At 43.7% G+C, this 19,949-nt stretch overlaps 1 protein-coding gene across 1 annotated transcript in view; it reads left to right on the forward strand.

The window, feature by feature from the left end:
* Positions 1-19,949, forward strand: part of SPON1 (spondin 1) — a 337,162-nt gene that overhangs the window by 267,771 nt on the left and 49,442 nt on the right. Inside the window, exon 7 of the mRNA XM_045015301.1 lies at positions 15,544-15,608. Within this exon, the coding sequence (XP_044871236.1) occupies positions 15,544-15,608 (65 nt within the window). The remainder of the gene's footprint in view (positions 1-15,543; positions 15,609-19,949) is intronic.

Raw genomic sequence — 19,949 nt, forward strand, 5'->3', positions numbered from 1 at the left:
AGCCCTGGAGAAATGTCACTCTTGGGTGCCTGAAAACACAACCAGTTTGCCTTGAAATTCATTGCAATAACTGGAGAAGGTTGGGGGTTTTTAAATTCCCATTCTTCTGATTGAATAAAGCATATTTCATAAATGGACCCCTATTTAGTTCTTTAATTTTGGTTAAAGATTGTTCTGTCAAGGATTTTTTTTTTGGCACAGTTTTTACAGTTCAGGGGAATGAAAGAGTTGTGATTGCCTTTGTGCAGCAGCTGACGCACATTTGAATATTTATGTTGTGCATGCTGACTGAAAATAACACTATTAAGCTGATTTGTCACAAAAGCTTTTAAGGCTAGGAAAAACCCACCTGCTCACTGAACTTACAAGTGCAAGGCAGCCTTAATTAAAGTCACTTGCTCTTAACGGAAAAATATGCCGTCTCCTACATCCAAGCTGCTGTGGTTGGCTTGTGCACTAATGCCTAATAGAAGCACCAGAAACAGCAGCAGCAAACATATACGCCAAACTTAGAGAGTCTTCTGCACATTGTCACCCCATCCTAGAATAGCCGTGTCCTCAGTCCCCAGTTCACGGAAATAATTTTACAGAACAATCCAGCCTCCCCTGTGGCTTTTCCCTAAGATGACTGCTGATCCTTTGATCCAGTTTTAACTGACTGGTTCATAGCATAGCCAGGGATGTCTTTGATGATGTAATCTACAACTGTTCTGCATCTCACTGAAGCAGTCAGTTAAGCAGGCATAGCTAGCTGGATGTGAACCTAATAGGTTATCGGGGGTGGGTGAGATAAGTTTTTTTCATGTGATTCCATGAGGACAATTTTGCCAGTATTTCTAATCTCTGAGGAACAACTCACTGCGCTGTCGTTTCCAGTGATAGTTCATTCATGTGTTACCAACACTCCTATTGCACTGCCACCCTGCTCCAGAGCAATCTGGGCCAAATAATTCAAGGGTGGTGCACACATTGGTAAACTTGATTAAATGTACAGGCCAAGGTAGAAAATGAGGAAGTGGCAGATAGAACTACTAGCAGGAGGGTGCAAATTACACTCACTTACATCAATTTATTGACATGTAATTTACACTGTTCTTTACAATGGTGCCCATTGTAAGACCCAGCCCCTATTTTAGGCACATGGAACTTTAAGACACTGCCTATGTTCTGTATTCTTAAAGAGATGGGAAAGAAAAGCCAACCCACCCCCAGCAAGACAGTCTACACAGAATGAAGCAAGAGATGCAACAGAATAGCAGCCTGTAATCAGCAAGACATGAAGGAGAGCTCTCAGGGGATAAATACTTTCCTATTATGTCGATTGGTTCACTAACTGAAAATGAGAACAGAAATATTTACAATGTACCTAGGAATCAGTAACACAAGCTGCCTGGGGCGGGGGCGGGAGGGTTATAGTGTGTAAGAACAAAATATCACTTTATCAGAAGATGCAGGGTACCCATATATTGTATAACAACAGCTTACAAGAAATAAAATAGGGCACAAGATTTTCACTGTTGCCCATAGCAACAATTCTGTTATTAATTTCAGCCCACATTGCTTTCCCAAAACATCCGCTTCATGGAAAGAAAACCCCAAGGGACAGGTCATGGAGAAAGATATACCTGGAAGTGAATGTATGATTTGGGGATATGTAACAGCAGTAATTATAAAAATGCTTTTCCTTTTATGTCATCACAGATAATATACAACACAAAACCATGATCACTCCAGAAATTATCCATAACTGATTTTTTAAATTGATTTTTAAATGTACTGTCAATGGAGATCCATTCAACCAGTGCTTTAGCAGTTTTATAGCACTATTTCCATTTCTAAACAATGGCCTGGGATTGGTAGCCAGGTATATCTGAGCTTCGGTTCTGCCCCTGGCTCACTGCGTGGCCTGGGGCTAGTCACTTGGATCAACATTTTCTAACTTAGATGCCTGACATCATGCTGATGGGTCTGAAAAGTTTTGACCTTAATCGATCTGTCTAGCTTCCTTTCTTTAAAATGTGGATAATACCTACTTCATTTGAAGGTGTGTGTATACATACATACATAGTAATATAAATGCTAAGCATTATTGACCCAATTCAGGAAAGCTTCTTTGTTCAGCATAGAACATAAGCAGTTGTATAACTTTAAGCACCTGTCTAAGTGCTCTCTTGAATAGGGACCAACCAAACCATATGCTTACTACCTGCTCTCTTGACTCAAGGCCTATTAGCATGCTAAACATTCAGAGCTGGGTTAGATTCTGATCCCTTTCTTCAGGGTTTTCAGTTCCACCCCCGTCTCTACTCCCTTATATATGTCCATCATGCCATTCTGCTTCTGCAATTCCATGGAATTCCAAAGTCCACTAAACAAATACCTTAAGTGTTTTGGTGTCTTTGAGTTGAAAAAGTAGATCATATAGTTTCTAAGATCAATTTTATTTCTTATTTCTGGGAGAAAAGAAATGCAAAATATATACATTAAACATTATTGAGTTGTGCAGGGAGTAATTCAATCTCTGTATATATTACAGTTGTAAATACTGAATTCAGTTCAAGTATATATGCACACTTAATTCATGATGTGTGGTTTTATTATGTGCCACAGTTTTTAAAATGTCAGGGCATAAGAGCATCTCCATCCTGCTTCAGAAAAATCACTGTCATATAAATTCAGATAAGAGCAAAATAAAATTCAGTCCTGGCGTAAGTCCACTGATTTAAATGAGTTCTCAACGACTTACAATAGCTCTGAATTTGTCCTAGAGGATTTTAAAATAATATGCATAAAGAGAAAAGGATCTCAGCAATGATGTATAGTAAACCATTAGCAATAGTCTCCTATTTTTATTGTCATTTTTAAAGAAAAATCTTTTGTGATGCTAAATAACTTAACGCTAGGGTATAAATGCTCTCCTCTGTATAATGTATAAAAGCAGCTTCTTGTAAGTTAGTCTAAGCTCTTATAAAGAAAAATGTTGGCACACAAAAATAAACTGCATCCTAGAATTGGGGCTTGAAGTAACTGAAGCAGCACCTTTAGCAACACCCACAGGGAAATGTATGCACTATGCACCATAAGAGGTAATATCATGTTACTATCGTGCAGGGGACTTTGCAAATAAGGGTATGTAATATTTATGATAATGGCTGTGATGATCTTCTGATGTGCCCATTGTGAACCAAAAAGTCTCAGAAATCTCAGCAGACTCGGGCTAAGCTGACTACTTACGCAATTAATGAAACCTGCCTTCTCTCTAAAATACAGAGCGCATTACTAGATCTCACATTCACAGTTATTATAAGTTAATGTGCATGTCAAGATAAATTTGAAAGCAAAAACAAAGATTGGGAAGTTTTGCGGAATAAAAAGTGATGAGTAGCTGCAACCTATTGCTGGATGCAGTCTCAAAAATCTGAATAAACAACTTCCTTCTAATCCGAAATCTGGGTGTGGATGTTCTCATTTTGTTCAAAAAAGTACATCTAACTGAACTGGGGAAAACATGTTTTTATTTCCACACACTACAAATAGATTTTCTCAACCAAAGGGCCTTGTTGAACTTCCATTAAGATCAATAGAAACCCTTGTGGATCAATTAACTAACCACTGATTTTGCATTAGTTCATGGTTCGGAGAAATGTGTCTGTCTCCGTTTTTTCTAGATACTTACAAAAACCATACCATTTTATTCTCCTGCCTCTTTGCACATGCACATTTTCGTTTCTAATCCATGAAACATTAATGCTTCCTGGCATAGCTTCTGTCACAGTTGCATTCTCTGTACGTGCATTGTAAGCATCTAAACTTGTATTCAAAGTTATATTATCAAACAAAAAAATATGTTCATGAATTCAAGAAAATTGTTTATGGACAGTGGACACTGGCTTTTCACAGATCAAGATGGTAATTTGTGTTTGTGTGTGGGGACAGGTGATTTTGTGTATACTTATGATAGTGAAACCCTTGTGTCCTGGTCTCTTCTTAGATTAGGGTACCATCATCTGCCTGCCTTACTGTCCATCGCCCATCCAGATATTTATAATTTGTCGCCTTAGAGGGGCAATTTGCCCCGGGCCCCGCAGGGGCCCCCACAAGAGTTTTTCAGGGGCCCTGGAGTGGGGTCCTTCACTTGCTCTGGGGGCCCCAGAAAACTCTCGCGGGGCCCGGGCCCCCGGAGCTTCTTCCGCTCTGGATCGTCGTGTTCAATTCGGCGGTGGAGGGTCCTTACACTGGGACCTGCCGCCGAAGTGCCCCGAAGACCTGCAGCGGGGGGTCCTTCCGGCACTTCGGTGGCGGGTCCCGGGGCGGCACTTCGGCGACGGGGGGTCCTTCCGCTCTAGGACCCGCCGCCGAAGTGCCGGGTCTTCGGCAGCAATTCGGAGGCGGGGGCCCCCCACCTCCGAAGACCCCAGGCCTCCTGAATCCTCTGGGCTGCCCTGATCTGAATCTTCTACATGTACAACAACACAGTGTTGATTTCTTCGCTTCCTTCCCTCTCACCACCACCTCCTTTAGAGTCTTGTGGAGAGAAAGAATGGTCTTGTGGTGAAGACACTGCCCTGGGATGTAGAAATTTGGATTCAGTTCCTCTCTTTGGCACAGACTGTCAATTAGGACTATGCATCTAGGTGATTTTTTGGGTTGCTGGCAATTCTGAATGAATGAATAAATGAATAAGAATTGGGTCGACCCAAAAGCAGTTCTTTAAAAAAATCTTTGGCAAATAACCCACGCCCCACAAACGTTTTTATTTTTATTTTTATTTTTTAAATTATTATTAAATTGAAGTAAATGTCAAACTGAAGAGTTGTTGATATGAAAAATCTAAAAATTAATGCTATGTTGTTTGTTTTAAAAAAAATGTTTTGTGGGGATGACCAAAACCATCCGATGAAACCAACACACGTTCATGAAATAATATTTTCGAACTCCTGGATGACAGGAGAGGTCCTGGAAGACAGGAGAAGGGCTAATGTAATACCCATTTTTAAAAACGGGGAAAAGGAGGAGCTGGGAAACTATAAACCAGTCAGCCTGACTTTAATACATGGGAAGCTACTAGAGTAATGTATAAAACATTGTTTCCAAATGCCTGGAGGAATGCAGTGGACATAATATACCTGGACTTCAACAAGGCTTTTGACACAATCCCACATGGCATTCTGATAAGTAAGCTGGAGAAATGTGTGCTTGACAGAACTACCATTAAGTGGATACATAATTGTTAAAGAACCACAAGCAAAGAGTAACTATTAATGGAATGATGTCAGATTGGAGTGAGATCTCAAGTGGGGAGGTCTCAAGTGGGGAGGAATCTGTTCTGGGTCCAGTGTTGTTTAACATCTTTATTAGTGACCTGGACATAGGTATAGAGAGCATACTGGTCAAGTTTGTAGATAACAGAAAGCTGGGGGGTTGCCAGTACTTTGGAGGATAGAAATTCAGAGGGACTTGATAAATTGGAGAACTGGGCTATAGACAACATGAAATTCAACAAATACACAAGTACAGAATGGGGGGAAACTGGCGTAGCAGCAGCACTGCTGAGAAGGATTTGGGAGTTGTGGTGGATGACAACCTCAACATGAGTCAGCAATATGATGCTGTTGTGAAAAAAGCAAATGCAATTTTAGATTGCATTAACACAGACATAGCATGTAAGTCATGTGAGATGATAGTATCGCTGTACTCGGCACTGGTTAGGCCTTAGCTGGAGTACTGTGTCCAGTTTTTGTCACCAATGTATAGAAAGGTTGTAGAGTAACTGGAAAGGATCCAGAGGTGAGCGACAAAGATGACTGAAGGGATGGAATGCAAGCCACATGAGCAAAGGCTGCAGGAACTGTGTATGTTTAGTTTGGAAAAGAGGAGATTGCTGTCATTTCTCCCCTTAATCTTCAGATGCTAGTAAGGTTCCCACAAAAAGATGGAGAAAAGTTGTTCTCTTTTTGCCACAGAGGGCAGGAAAAGAGGCAATGGGTTCAAACTACAGGATAGCAGATTTAGATTGAATCTCAGGAAAAACTTCCTAATTGTAAGAACAGTAGCCAGTTGAACAGACTGCCTAGGGAGGTTGTGGAAGCTTCTTCACTGGAGGTTTTCAAAAGGAGGCTGGCTAGCCATCTGTCTTGGATGATTTAGACCCAACAAATCCTGCATCTTGGCAGGGGTTAGACTAGATGACATTCGTGGTCCCTACTAACCCTATGGTTCTATGAAACATTTTGGTGTTGCTGAATCTGCATTTTTCACCAAAAAAGTTTCAGCTGAAAAATTTCACCCAGCTTTACTGCTTATGTGACCTTTGGCAAGTCACTCAGTTTCTCTGTGCCCCATCGTAAAATGGGGTGATAGCTTATCTACCTCAGAGCAGTGTTGCAAGGATAAGTTCATTTATGTTTGAGAGATGCTCAGATACTATGGCGATATATACCATAGCAATAGATAGAAATCCTGTCTTTTAAAACAAATGCCAACCAACTGCTGTCTGAAACCATTAAAACGAAACCTTGGCTCAAAACATATTTATTCATTTTCCCAATTGATTCAATCTGACTGGAAGATTTGGCTGTCTGCTAAAGTGCTTTGTAATTTGTTTAGTTGAACTGAATCAGTAGTATTATTTATTATAAAGTACTAAGAATCCTGCATAGTACAATAAAATGTTACAGTATATTACATGTTACATAATATAAAAGCAGTAGTAAAAAATTGCTTCATAAAAGCAATACTTTTCAATACTGAACCAGATACAGGTCATGGCAACTATTAAAAAGCGGCAGGAGCATATGAGAAAGTTTGTAGAATTTGCCAGATCCCACTAATCTCGCCTCTGATTCAGTAGGATTCCAATGGAAGACTTAAAAATTTTGCTATAAGCTTCCACTACATTTTCAACTGACATTACTCTTTAAACAAGTTGCTTTAAGTCCCATTGGTTGTGCAATACTTTAAATCAAACTACATTCTGAATGCTACTCTAGTGAGATATGCCTCACTTCATGATCCAGAACATTTTCTGAATCCTTTTGTAATGCACATGATTTAGTGATTTAGTTCACTGGTTGATTCATAGTACAGGATTAATGTATGGTGCCATTTAATTGCAAGGACAAACAGATGTAATACAAGTTATTAATTCTTGAAAAATAAAAAAATATATATAATGGGTTTCTATATCTAAGTGGAAGCATATGTTATAAAATTCTGCTTTAAAGCTTTCTTTTAGGAGGCTATTTTGGTAGGAAAAAGTTGTTGCATGTAAAAATCCAGAATAACTGAAGTCAGTATAAAGACTCCTATTGACTTCAGAGGGCTTTGGATCAGGCCCTAAGAGTATGATAAAGAGATAATTTTGGCAGATCGAGAAACTGAACTCCTGTTTAGACAAAGAACAGGCATAGCATCAGCAGTGGAAATTTCCTTCCCCCATTACTGTGTCTTTAGGGGTGAAAGGATATTTCAGTTTCGTTTCCCAATACTTCCTACTACTGAGACTAACAACGGTGCTAATTAGCAGTTATTTTTGTAAAAACTAGCTGATTGTAGAGAACTGACAGACAGAAAAAATGGCTTTATCTGGCAAAAGCATTGTTCACTATTAATTCTGAAAACTTCATTATGACTTTAGTCAACATACTGTAGTATAATTTGTAAATGTGCTACAGTATAAAGTATCATAAATGATTATATCTAAACTACACTTGTCAGATTAAATTAACTATATAGATTTTGTGATGCAATAATAGTTTATGTTCATTTAATTGCTAATTTGCAAAATGTGGTCATCCTCTCATCCTTTGTGAGCCCCCTAGTCATGAATATAAATGACATAGGCCCTGATTCCAGAAAGCATCTCTATTCAGAACAGTCCTGAAACATGTGACTAGGGATGGAATTAAGTGCATGCTTAAGACTTTCCTGAATCCGAGCCATAGGACCTGATCCAAAGCCCACAGATCTGATCGAAAGTGAGTCTCTCTGGTTCTTTATTTTGGCCCTGATTCAACAAAGTACTTAAACACAAGACTTACATTTAAGGACATGAGTAGTTCCATTGACTTCAATGCTTAAGATGAGGCAGATACTTAAGTACCTTGTTGAACTGAGGCCTAAGAACCCAAGAAAATTCAATTACAAAATGTGTGATTCATATAAGGGGAAGAAACTCACTTAAAAGCAAGTACACATAGCAGAAAAGTTAATAAGGTGTCTGTAACAACTGACAGAGAGATGCAGATTCACATTCTTGTATCTCCCACATGCTTAGAAATGTGAGATAAGGTTTTCTTCATCTTCTTTTATAGCCTTAGACTGAAGGATTTCCAGAAACGTCATAAAGTTTTGGTGTCCATTCCTTTTCTTTCACTTGTGGATGGTGTTGCATTTTGTGTGTCTGCAATTTTACAGAATATCTGGGTTTCTGTAAGTGTCAAAATCTAGCAGTTTCAACAGTTAGTCCAGGCCTGCACAACTCGTAAAGCGGCGAGGGCCACATTCCTCCAAAGAAAACAGCTGAGGGCCGAAACCTCCCGGCCCCACGGAAACACCCTGCCCCAGGGCCGCCCAGCCCTGCGGAAACAAACCCTCCTTCCCCAGCGCTGCCCCACCAAAGCAGCTGTGGGCCAAAAAGGAAGGTTGGGGGTGGGGAGGTGATACTTTATTTTAAATCAACCAGGGGCTCCCAGCTAAAGAGGTGGCTGGGAGCCCTCAGGGTCAAATTAAAGGGCCCGGGGCTCCAGCGGCTGGGGGAACCCGGCAGGGTCGGCTCTAGGTTTTTTGCTGCCCCAAGCAAAAAAAAAATTGGCTGCCCCCCCTTCCCAGCCCTGGGCTCCCCCCTGTACCCTCCTGCTGCCCCAGTCCTGGGCTCTCCCCTCACCCACACACACACCCTGCCGCCCCAGCCCTGGGCTCCCCCCCCGCACCCTCCTGCTGCCCCAGTCCTGGGCTCTCCCCTCACCCACACACACCCCCTGCCGCCCCAGCGCTGGGCTTCCCCCTTTCCTCCCCACCAGTGCCCTCCCTCCACCCTGCTGCTACCCCAGCCCTGGGCTCCTCCCCACCAGTGCCCCCCCCACCTCCTGCCGCCCCAGCCCTGGGTCACTGGTAACTCGCTCCCAGGGCGGGTCATTCAGCCGGAATTTTGGATGTGCACAAAACACAGACAGGATTGGTTCCCATATGGTTACAGAGGTGCAGTAAAGTGGAACAATTTTCAGCTTGTGTGATTGGAGGATATCTGGATGCATATTATAAGACTGTCCTCCATAAATGAGGAAAAGTTGAGGTGCCTTTATTATTCTTTTGTTCCACTCTTTCTTTCTATGGGGAATTTGCCAATGCAATATCACTGTCTTCCTTTCAAACAAACAAAAAGGCAATGGCTGTTGAAAATCGCAATTCCAGTCCTAATAAGCATTTCTTGCTCAATTTTATCCTACTTTTCCTACAGCAAGTTACAGTGGATCAGTATATTTGATTTGGGAGAAATGAAGTAAAAGCTGTCCAAACCGAGCTTGAGCACTCCTGAATTTTGAGGTGTTCAAATCTGGAAGGCAGGTGCTGTGGGGGGAGGGGGGCCTGTGGGCTCCACAGGGGAGCATGGCAGCAACTGTCTGGAGCTGCATGGAGCCAGACACGCTGGTCTGAGTGGCACAGTAAGCGGTTTGGGGGTTGGAGAAGAGGTAGGGGGTTCCGGGGGCCAGTCAAGGGACAGGGAGCAGGGGGCGTTGGATGGGGCAGAGGTTTGGAGGGGCAGTCAGGGGACAGGCAGCAATTGGATAGGCATGGGAGTCCCAGAGGTTTATCAGGGGACAGGTGGGGGCGGTCCTGGGGGGAAGCTGGGGGGGTCTTAGGAGGGGCAGTTGGGGACAAGGAGAAGGGAGGCTTAGATAGGGGCTGGGGTCCCAAGGGGCAGTTAGGGGCAGGGGTCTCAGGAGGGGGCAATCGGGGGACAAGGAACAGTGACATTTAGATAGGGGGTGGGGTCCTGGGGGGCAGTTAGGGGCAGGGATCCCAGGAGAGGGGTATCAGGGGACAAGGACCAGCGATGCTTAGATAGGGGGTGGGGGGCAGTTGGGGCAGGGGTTGGGGAGGGGGCAATCAGTGGCCATGGACTGGGATTCAAAGGGCTCTGGGCTGCCGACAGCCACGGGGAGCCCTGAGCCCTTTAAATCCCAGCCGCGGCTGGGAATCTCTGCGGGCAGCCCAGAGCCCTCTGGCTCCCGGCCACAGCTGGGATTTAAAGTGCTCTGGGCTCCCCACGGCTGCTGGCAGCCCAGAGTCCTCTGACTCCCGGCCCCGGCTGAGATTTAAAGTGCTCTGGGCTCCCCACGGCTGCTGGCAGCCCAGAGTCCTCTGACTCCCGGCCGCAGCTGGGATTCAAAGGGCTCTGGGCTGCCCGCAGAGCGCCGTGTGCGGGGGATTTAGAATCCCCCCGCGGGCCGCACAGTGGGGCTCCGCGGGCCGCATGTTGTGCAGGCCTGAGTTAGTCATTACTTCCTATTCAAACTTCTGTATTATCGCTAGGCAAAAAGCATCATAGATGATAAAACTTACTGGTTTTCTCCACATTTTGACATAAATTTGGGGTATTGCATGACTGTAAAAATCAAAGCAAAACTTTGAGGGTAGGAAGGGCAGGAAGAAAAGTGGGCAAATGATGCAAAAGAACCCAAGGGAAATGTTTGCCAGAACATACTGAAATCAAAAATCTAAAGTATTTTACAACTCTACAGAAGTCTTTGCACTTGGATAACTGTAGCAGGGTGGTCCCCTGCGCCTGCCCGGAAGGGCTTAAAACAGCCCAGGAGAGGGCTGTGGTTGGGGCAAGAAGCCTGGGCTGATTGGGGGGAAGCAGGCTCAGCTGTGGCCATGCTCCAATCAGGCCCAGCTGGCCCCTATAAGAGGCTGTGAGCCAGAAGCCCAGTCAGTCTCTCTCTGCCTTTAGAGGGAGAGGGGCCTGGCTGCAGGGAGCTAGAGACAAGGTACCTGAGTGGAGCAGGGCTGGGGAAAGGCAGAGGAGCTGAGGAGCTCCTGGAAAGCCTCAGGCTGTGGCCTAGCATTAGGCTAACAGGTACTGGGGGTTGCAGAGGGCAGCCCAGGAGTCGGCCAAGGCAGCAGGTCCAAACCCAACTTTGCCAGTGATGAGTAGGCTGATACTGCAGTCTGCCCCCGGGTGTGGGGGCTAGACAATGACTGGCAGTAGCCATTACTGAGGTGAGGTGGGGGTTCCCCGGGGAGGGGAGACCCAAAGAGAGAGGGGTTACTGGGCACTGGGTCCAGGGAGGGACATGGGGCCAGAGGACAGATGGATCACCAGCCTGCAGAGGGTGCTCCAGAGCTGGAAATCAAGCTAATTCCCAGAGAGACCAGCAGGAGGCGCCACAGGGGTGAGTCTGCTCCTCTACAATAACACACAGCCATCTATTAGACTTTGGAGTGGAAAAATCCTGCTTTGGACTGACAACTCTTTTTGTATTACTCATTTGTGGGTTTAATCTCAGACATTTTAAATTCTCATAAGAGAATTTAAAAAGTATCCCTTAAATTTCCACCCTACATAGAAGGAGAAGTAGATAGGCAAAGATGTATACTACACTGTGGACATGTGTACACACACAACCCACTGGTGAGCGTGTGTTAGAGTTGCCTTCTGTGCCCAATCCAGAGAGGATGTGAGTCTATTACAGCCCCTAGCAAGAGAGATAAAATATGGCTCTTCAGCTCATGTTTTAGAGACTTGTGTTCTGGAAGGCCTTGGTTCAATCCCTGGTGTGTTAACCAAGATAGCTGAATCACATGGACTAAGGAAGTCCCTCCCTTTTTTAAAGATTGTCACTCTGGTTATATTTGTATACCGGAGATGGTACATTTAAGGTTGTGTTATGATTTCAGATTACAGAAAATGTAACAACATTCTGCAAAAGGTGGGTTTTTTTAATCTTATTCTCTAGTAAAAACTAGCTCCTGGCAAGCTCTTTGTGTATAGAATCTCTGTCAAAGGGAGGTTTAAAAACAACAACAAAAATCACCAGAAACATTTAATAAAAAAAATTAGTCACTTAAAAATTGTGTAACTTCTGAAAAGTCAGTAGTATCTCTGATGTGCACTACTTTAACCTTGATATAATTTGCTGTCATTATTTAAAAATTAAATCTAGCAAATAATTGTTACAGTCTCAATCTGAAACAGTAGGGATGCCTTTAGTCTAATCCCATTTAATTGGAGGTGGGTTCATTTGTATCTGGATTTAAAACCCTTCAAAGTGTTGGATTCTGGAGTCTTCGGCTCTGGGTATTGATTCATTGTAAAGAGGGGTCCTGGCTATGAAATTCAAATCCCAGATTGGATTCCAGCCTACCCCAGAAGCAAAGCAGTGTTTGAATCCAAGCCTTCTGAGTCGGGTGTCTCTCTCTCTCTCTCTGCTCTGAATAATGAACTACCATTGATATTACATTTTGAAGCATTATTCATTCTTAGTATGCTGTACTATGTTCATTTACAATGCAAGTGCCACAAGCGCTTGCTTATATAAGTGACTTGAAGTAGCTTTGATTTCTGTTGGGTAAACAGTGCACTGTTTTGAAAGTGCAAATATGTATATTTAACTAATAACAATCAGACTCCCTTTGGTGTGTGTAATATGTAGTTAAAGCATTTTAAAGGTAAATGTGTTCTAAAGGAATGTAAATTAAAACATACAAATTTAAAAAGTGCTAGGATGTTGAGCCAAACAGCCAAAAGCAAAGGAAATTTAGAATTAAGGGAGATTCCATCCTCAGCGCAAGATATACACACGTACACAGAGAGAGGCAGTGAGTATCTGCCAGATACAGTCAAACCTTGCAATAACACGCCCCGCCATAACGCGAAAACGCATATCACATGATCATAGGTTGGCTCCCCTTTAAGGTATAATACAGTACTGTACCAGTGGTCCCCAACACCATGGCAGGCCCACAGCCCCGGAGAAGCCGGAGAGAAGCTGCAACCCTGTGCCTGCCGAGGACAGAGAACTCCGAGGCTGCGGGCGCCGGTGCTCTCTGTCCCCAGCAGGCGCGGGGCCACAGCTTCTCTCCAGCTTCAAAAGGAGCCGCGGCCCCCCGCTTGCCGGGGACAGAGAGCACTGGCACCTGCAGGCTCGGAGTTCTCTGTCCCTGGCAGGCGTGGGGCCGTGGCTCCTCTCCCCTGCTGGGCACTAGGCAGGTCACATCAATGCACCGCGTTGGGGACCACTGACAAACTGACTGGTTTGAAACCCCGCTATACCGCGACCCCGCATTTAGTGCAATGGAAGTTTTTGGACCCCAAACATTGCGTTATAGCCAGGTTTCACTGTATTTAACTCTCCTGGTTTGATCAGTTTCTGCTATTCACTTGACACCCAGGATGCAGTGGAAGCAGTGTGGTTATTCTGGGTGCATTTGGGATCAGGCTGTATGCCCTGCATGAAGCAGAGCACAGCTCAATTCTACCCCAGTATGACAGTAGTTTTGGAAGGTGGAGTAGGGAATGAGCAAGACTAGGGCTGGTGGATCAGGCTGCTGCAGCCATGTGGTCTTCGGCAGATCTCAGATTTCTCTGCTACACAATGCGTGCGGTGTGCTGCGCATGATTGTTCCCCTTTCCAGCACAATATTCCTTATACTAACCCCACTAATAATCTGATGGTCATTATCTTTTGATATTTATTTAAACACATAATGCTAGATCTTCAGCTGGTGTACATGAGTATTGCTCCACTGAGTTTAATGCAGCTATCCCAATTGACACCAGCTCAGAGTCTGGCCAGTGTCTGTTCAACAGCAGCAAATTATCCCTCCATAAAGTAAATGGATTAGTCCAAGCTGCTCTCTCAGGATGAGGAAGAGGTCATGTTGAGGATGAGCACCTGGAGCTGAACCACTTCCATGTTACAGATAAGCCACATCAGTGCTGTAATTGCTTTGCTTTGGTAAAAAGAGGGAGACTGAGAGTAATGACAGCAGTAGAAATGACCAGTGAAAATTGATTTCCCTAAACTGGGGCATATATGGATTAGAGGTAGCCTGGGGTATCAGAGCCATTGCTTTCAAGCCAGAAATGGCAAGATTATCACTAAAATGAAAGGACAGCTCTGTTGGAACTGCCAGTTACCAGTAATGTATGAGTGGGTTTTTTTAGTTTAATTGGGAAGTATTTTAAAAGGCTGCAGAAATCATGAGCATGAGTTGTGAACTTCATATTTTCTTAAACAATTTACTGGAAAGGAATCCTGGGGGAGATGGGAAAGGCTCTAAGAAACATTTGATAGATGTCCTCTGTGCACCAGAGCCTCATTAAAACAGTCTCCTGTTTTTGTTCTGGGTTTATTACACTACATATAAATTTAAAAACTGCTGATGCAGGAATTATTCTAGGCTTTAGAAAAAAAAATCTTTGTACAGTGCTTAGCCACAGTCTGGGTTTCCACAGGTGTGTTATATACTTCACCATTTTTTTATGAGTTTGTGTGGGTGAGGAAGTGGGATAAAACCACTATCAGTAGTTGTATTTAAATATTTACAGACGATCACAGTGCATCCATTGATTGTTTGCATAATATTGAATCCTTCCAGATAAGGAAGTTTTATTAATGCTGTTTCTGCCATTAATAACAACCATCTTTGTGGTGTTTCTGATTGACTAGGGCAAATTTCCAGTGCAAGGCTCCTTATCTCCTTTCTGCCCTCCTCAGTGAACGCCATTTTGAAAACATTCCCCTCAACTCAGGAGTTGGTGATCCCATTCTCCTTCCCCAAGTGCTGTTGTGTCCATTGCTAAACCCTACAAATAGCACCATTCCTGTTATTGTTCCTCAGCAAGGGTCAGGTGTGCCTGTACTCACATAGGACTGAACAAAACCATAACAGAATCCACCAGAGATGTGCAGTTTTGTCAGTATTCTGGCTGTCTCCTGTCTTCCCCTCAAGGTGGCAGAGTGGCTGTATGTTGGAATGATGAGGAGGTCTGTGGGAACTACAGAGCACTGTTGTGTGGAGTTTGGTCTCTGTGCCCTTCCCAAGTTTCCCACACTTTTAGCAGAACAGCTTTTGTCTGTGCCCTGCTGCCACTGGCCTTGTCCGTGCCATTTGGACACCGATTGCCCTCCTCAGTTTCATCAAGCTATGGAGGGGAGAGTAACTGTAACCCAAAGCAGCATCATAAACTCCACCACTCTTAAAGGGAACTATGATGAACTGAACTGTTCTGCATTCTGCTCCCCACCCTCTTAGTTGAGTTCAGCTCCTGCAGAAGAGGGAGAGGCAGTAATGCAGTGATGGTAAGGGAATGCTTTCTTCTCAGTGTTCATGTAAGCTCCTCTCTGCACCACACTGAGCAGGGCAACACATCCCCCAAGCAGCAGGGAAAGCGAGGCATCTCTGTCTTCATCAGAATTCTGAGGTGCATCTAGAATCCAAGTGCCTCCTCGATTTGCTATAAATCATTGCAGAATGTTACTCCCATAGTAAAGTTATCCCAATCACTGTTTTATATTGTGTTGTCTTCTTTTACAGAGCGATGAGGTTTTAACTGTCATCAAGGCGAAAGCACAGTGGCCTGCCTGGCAACCGCTAAACGTGTAAGTAGGTAGAGAATGGAGACTCCCAATAGACTCCTGTTCAATATCATCTAACAGACTGCTCTAAACTTATTGCCTTACACAATGGTTTGCTCTTGCAAAGAAACAATATAAAAGTACTGTTGATAGATGAGTTTGTCTTGTGCTTTGGTATTCTGCCAATGAGGGGCTTTTTTTTTTATTTGCACGTATGGGGCTTACTAACTATATCAGGGAAAGAGAAAAAGCAGATAGTTTTATTGAGCTTGTGCCTATATTATGTGTTTTCTCAAATATATTATATATAGATGTCAGGCTGTCTGGAGTGGCACACACATGTGAGTGCCAACCTCAGGGCAAACTGTTACAAACCAGGGCTCTCGGGTGCAGAAGTCAGGCCAGTTCCATCGCTGTGGTCTCTGTGGCAGGGGGGTAATTGGATGCCTGGTCAAAACTTATGAGCAAAGCTCTCCGTTCCTGACCTGGGGCTTTCCTTTTAGAGGATATTCCCCTCTCCTTGCCTAACTGTTCAAGGTCTTTTTGTGTCAAGATCATCATATGACCGTGTTTCACCCATTGGGGTTAATCTTTAACCTTTAAAACCCTTAATATCAAATTTAAACTTCTAACCGCACTGGGTTATGATTAAGGCTATGTTTTAGTCATGGGTATTTTTATTAAGAGTCATGTACAGATCACTGGCAGTAAACAAAAATTCATGGTCTGTGTCCTGTCCATGACTTGTACTATATACCCCTGACTAAATCTTGGGTGCTTTGTTGGGGGGGAAGAAGCAGTTGCATGCAGCCCAGGACCCCCACTGCTGCTGGAAGGTGGGGTGGGGGGTTGGCAGGGCTGGCAGTCTCCCTACCTGGCTCCACGCAGCTCCCCAGAAGCAGCGACATGTCCCTCGTACCCTAGGTGGAAGAGCCAGCTCCACAGTTCCCACTGACTAGGAACCATGGCCAATAGGAGCTGCGGGGGTGATGCCTTTGGGTGGAGGGAGCATGCAAAGCTGCCTGGCCACACCTCCGCCTAGGAGCCGTGGGACATGTCACCGCTTCCAGGGAGCTCCTCCCTCCCCCCCAAGGTAAGTGCCACCCGGAGCCTTCACCCCCTGCTGCTGCTGGGACCAGAGTGCAGTGGCCTGAGAGTGTGCCAGCAGCAGCTAGTGTGGCTGGCCCAGGGGTTGCCCGAGCTGTGCAGGTGTACTCCAGGCCAGGCGCGCTAGCTGATGCAGAAATCCCTTGACTTCTATGACAGACTCACAGCCTTGTTATGATCTATCCAATTGACCTGTGGCATGTGAATCTTGCTAAGACGATGTCAATATCAGGCTGTCTGGAGTGGCTCACCAACATGGGTGCCAACCTCATGGCACAAACCCCAAACTAGTTGTGTTTTTATAATTAGATTTCACCAACCAAGTATCAAGTGTGAACTCCTCAAGCACTATAACAGCCTTAACATGGAGTCACAGGCAGTTTCCTTGGGCACTCCAGTCTATTTTGTCCCCTAGGAAAGACTGCTTTTGTGAGAGATGGTCCCTTACACCAAAAATCAAAACAATATTCAGGTTACTCCCAGTCCCAAAGGGTTTACCCAAGTCAATTATACCTTAGATTGCTCACTAAAGACACTTATAGCCAATCTAATAATAAACTAACTACAGATTGATTAACTAAGAAAAGAAACGAGAGTGATTTACAAGGTTCAAGCAGGTAAACATACACACACAAGTTAAAGTCTTAGGTTTCAAAAGCTAATAGGCACTGCTGTGATATGCAAACTCTATATGTCTCATGGGCTACCTCAACCTAAATAGTTTGGGGATCTCTTGCTTATGCTTAGAAATATTGCCCTGTCCAAATTACAAGCAGCATAGTGATACAGTTCCTTCTTAACAAGTATTTTATTCCCTTCCCCCAGAGTTCAAACTGTGATGGGATGTGTCCACCTGCATATCTCTCTTCATGGGTGTGGGGGAATCAATCAACAAAGTCCTTTTTCCACTGATGTTCCTCAGTGGTTTCTCTGGCCGCCTTATGTTGGGGAGGAGATGACACCTCTTGTGGTAAACTAGTATTTCACACTTGATAATGTTTCTCTCCTCACTGGAGGGTGGCAGGAGGGTTACAGTCTTAACAAACATGTTCATAGTTACAGAGCAAATGCTTCAAAATTACGTTAAACATGGGATTCAGATATTGTATGTAAGATTAATACATGCAGCACCCTGCAAGCATTTCATTAAGTTTAAACAGTAAACACTTTCTCATAACTCTAATATCTATTTTAACAATATTAACACAGAGACAGGCCAGTCAGGTTCCCAGCTATGCATTTTTCAGTGTTCAGTGAGGCCCAGGGACCTTGGCATGAGCTGGCATGTGGTGTGCCAGCATCACATGCTCTCCTATTTTGTGCACAGTATCGTTTGGTCTGGCACGTCTAGTTTGTGCACTGTGTCCAAAGAACGAATGACTCAAAAACGTGAGGATTTGTATCTCAGAAAAGAGATCTAAAATCAAAGATTAAAGACACTGGATCACACTCTCAGCTACTGTACACTGGCATTGTGACATTGACTTCAATAGGGATAATCTGATTTATACTAGCTGAGTATCTGACCCACCATCCTCACAGGATTCTTGCTCTTGGGTTTTGTGCTCTCAGCTCAAGACAGGGTAGAATTCCAATAGCTCCAGGCTTCTGAACCCCAGATTTTCTGTACCTTCCACCACATGTGATCTGTGCTGGGCCAATGCAATTGCCAGTCAATATCTTTTACTAACGATGTGTCTGGAAATATAAAATCAGTACTGGTAAAATTAGCAAGTCACAGAAATTGATGGAGTGGTAAATGGTGATGGGGAGAGGTCCCTGACACAGACTGACCCATTTTAACACAGAAAAATGTAAAAGCCACCAGGGAACAAAATGTGTAGGTCACCCTGTCGAGATGGGGGACGTAGGGATCATGACAAGAACCAGTTGAACATGTGCTCCCAGGGCATTGCTGTAGCTCAGAGGGCTAATATGATCCTTGCATGTATAAGCAAGGGAATATCTAGTAGGAGAAGCAGGTAGTGGCAGCAGTTCTATATATAGCATTAGTGAGACCATTACAGGAATAGTGTGTCCAGTTCTGATGTCTGCACTTTTTAAATGATGTTGAAAAATTGGAGAGTTCAGAAAAGGATTACAAGAATGATTCAAGTACTGGAAAACATAGCTTCTTAAGTCTCTCACAAAAAGGCATTTTCATGTATCTAAGAGAAGGTTAACAGGTGACAATAAAAGTCTACAAGTATCTACATGGGGAAGAGACTGCTGATAGTAGATGGCTTATTAATCTATCAGAAAAAGCTAGACAAATTCAGACTGGAATAAGGGACAAAATTTTAACAATGAAGGTAGTTAACCATTGGAATGACTTATCTTGAGATGTGGTGGAGTCTCTATCACTTGAAGTCTTTGACTCAATATTGGATATTTTTCTAGAATATATGCTACAGCTCAAACAGAAGTTATGGGCTCTGTTCAGACATTATCGCGTAAGGTCCGGTGACCTAACTTTTGCAAGAGGTCAGACTAAAATCTATAAATCTATGGTCTTGCACGAGTAATTATCACCCTCAGTACCTAGAGTCTTCTAGTGTGTTCCTTATTTAACTTAGTCATTCAGTGAGCACCCCATAGCTCAGCTTTGACCATTACTAGCTCTCCAATTCTACTCTGCTCACCAGCTCTTAGTTTTGGATACCTTGTATTAGGATTCAATAGAGTTTTTTGTCTGGTTGTCCGTTAAAGCTTAGGCTTCATTCCACCACCCAGCTCTGTTGCAATAGAGCCTGTTTGGCTCAGAGGAGCCTTTTTTTTTTTTTTTTACCTCCAACTCTCTCCCCAATACAGATGGTGCTTTGCATCAAAGTGTTCATTGCCGCAAAGCTTTGCCTTGGTGCTCAGAAACTCTTGAGGTTTTGGCATAGACAAAGTAGGGTAGGTTTTTAACTCATTATTTTGCCTGTGTTGGGGATGAAGAGAAGATTTCCTTTTCTAGGGGTGTCAATCCATCATCTTTCAAAAGCATGAAATTAATACACAAAAATCAAAGTTAATTAAATTATAATGCCTCTGACCATATTAACCAGGATAAGGCGACACTTAGAAACGTCATAAAAATTAACAGTTGTTTTTTTAGAACACAACTTTAGACATTTTTAGGCATATTGTCACGTGGCCAGGTATGATAAAGCTTCTAAAACATCCTCCAGGTGTTCTTGTAGTCACCTTTCCTTCTCCAGATGTTAATCTTTCTCACCTTGCAACAGTTTCCTGGGGAAGAAATCCACATATGTG

Source organism: Mauremys mutica, chromosome 4, assembly GCF_020497125.1.
Source record: "Mauremys mutica isolate MM-2020 ecotype Southern chromosome 4, ASM2049712v1, whole genome shotgun sequence".
Lineage (NCBI taxonomy): Eukaryota > Metazoa > Chordata > Testudines > Geoemydidae > Mauremys > Mauremys mutica.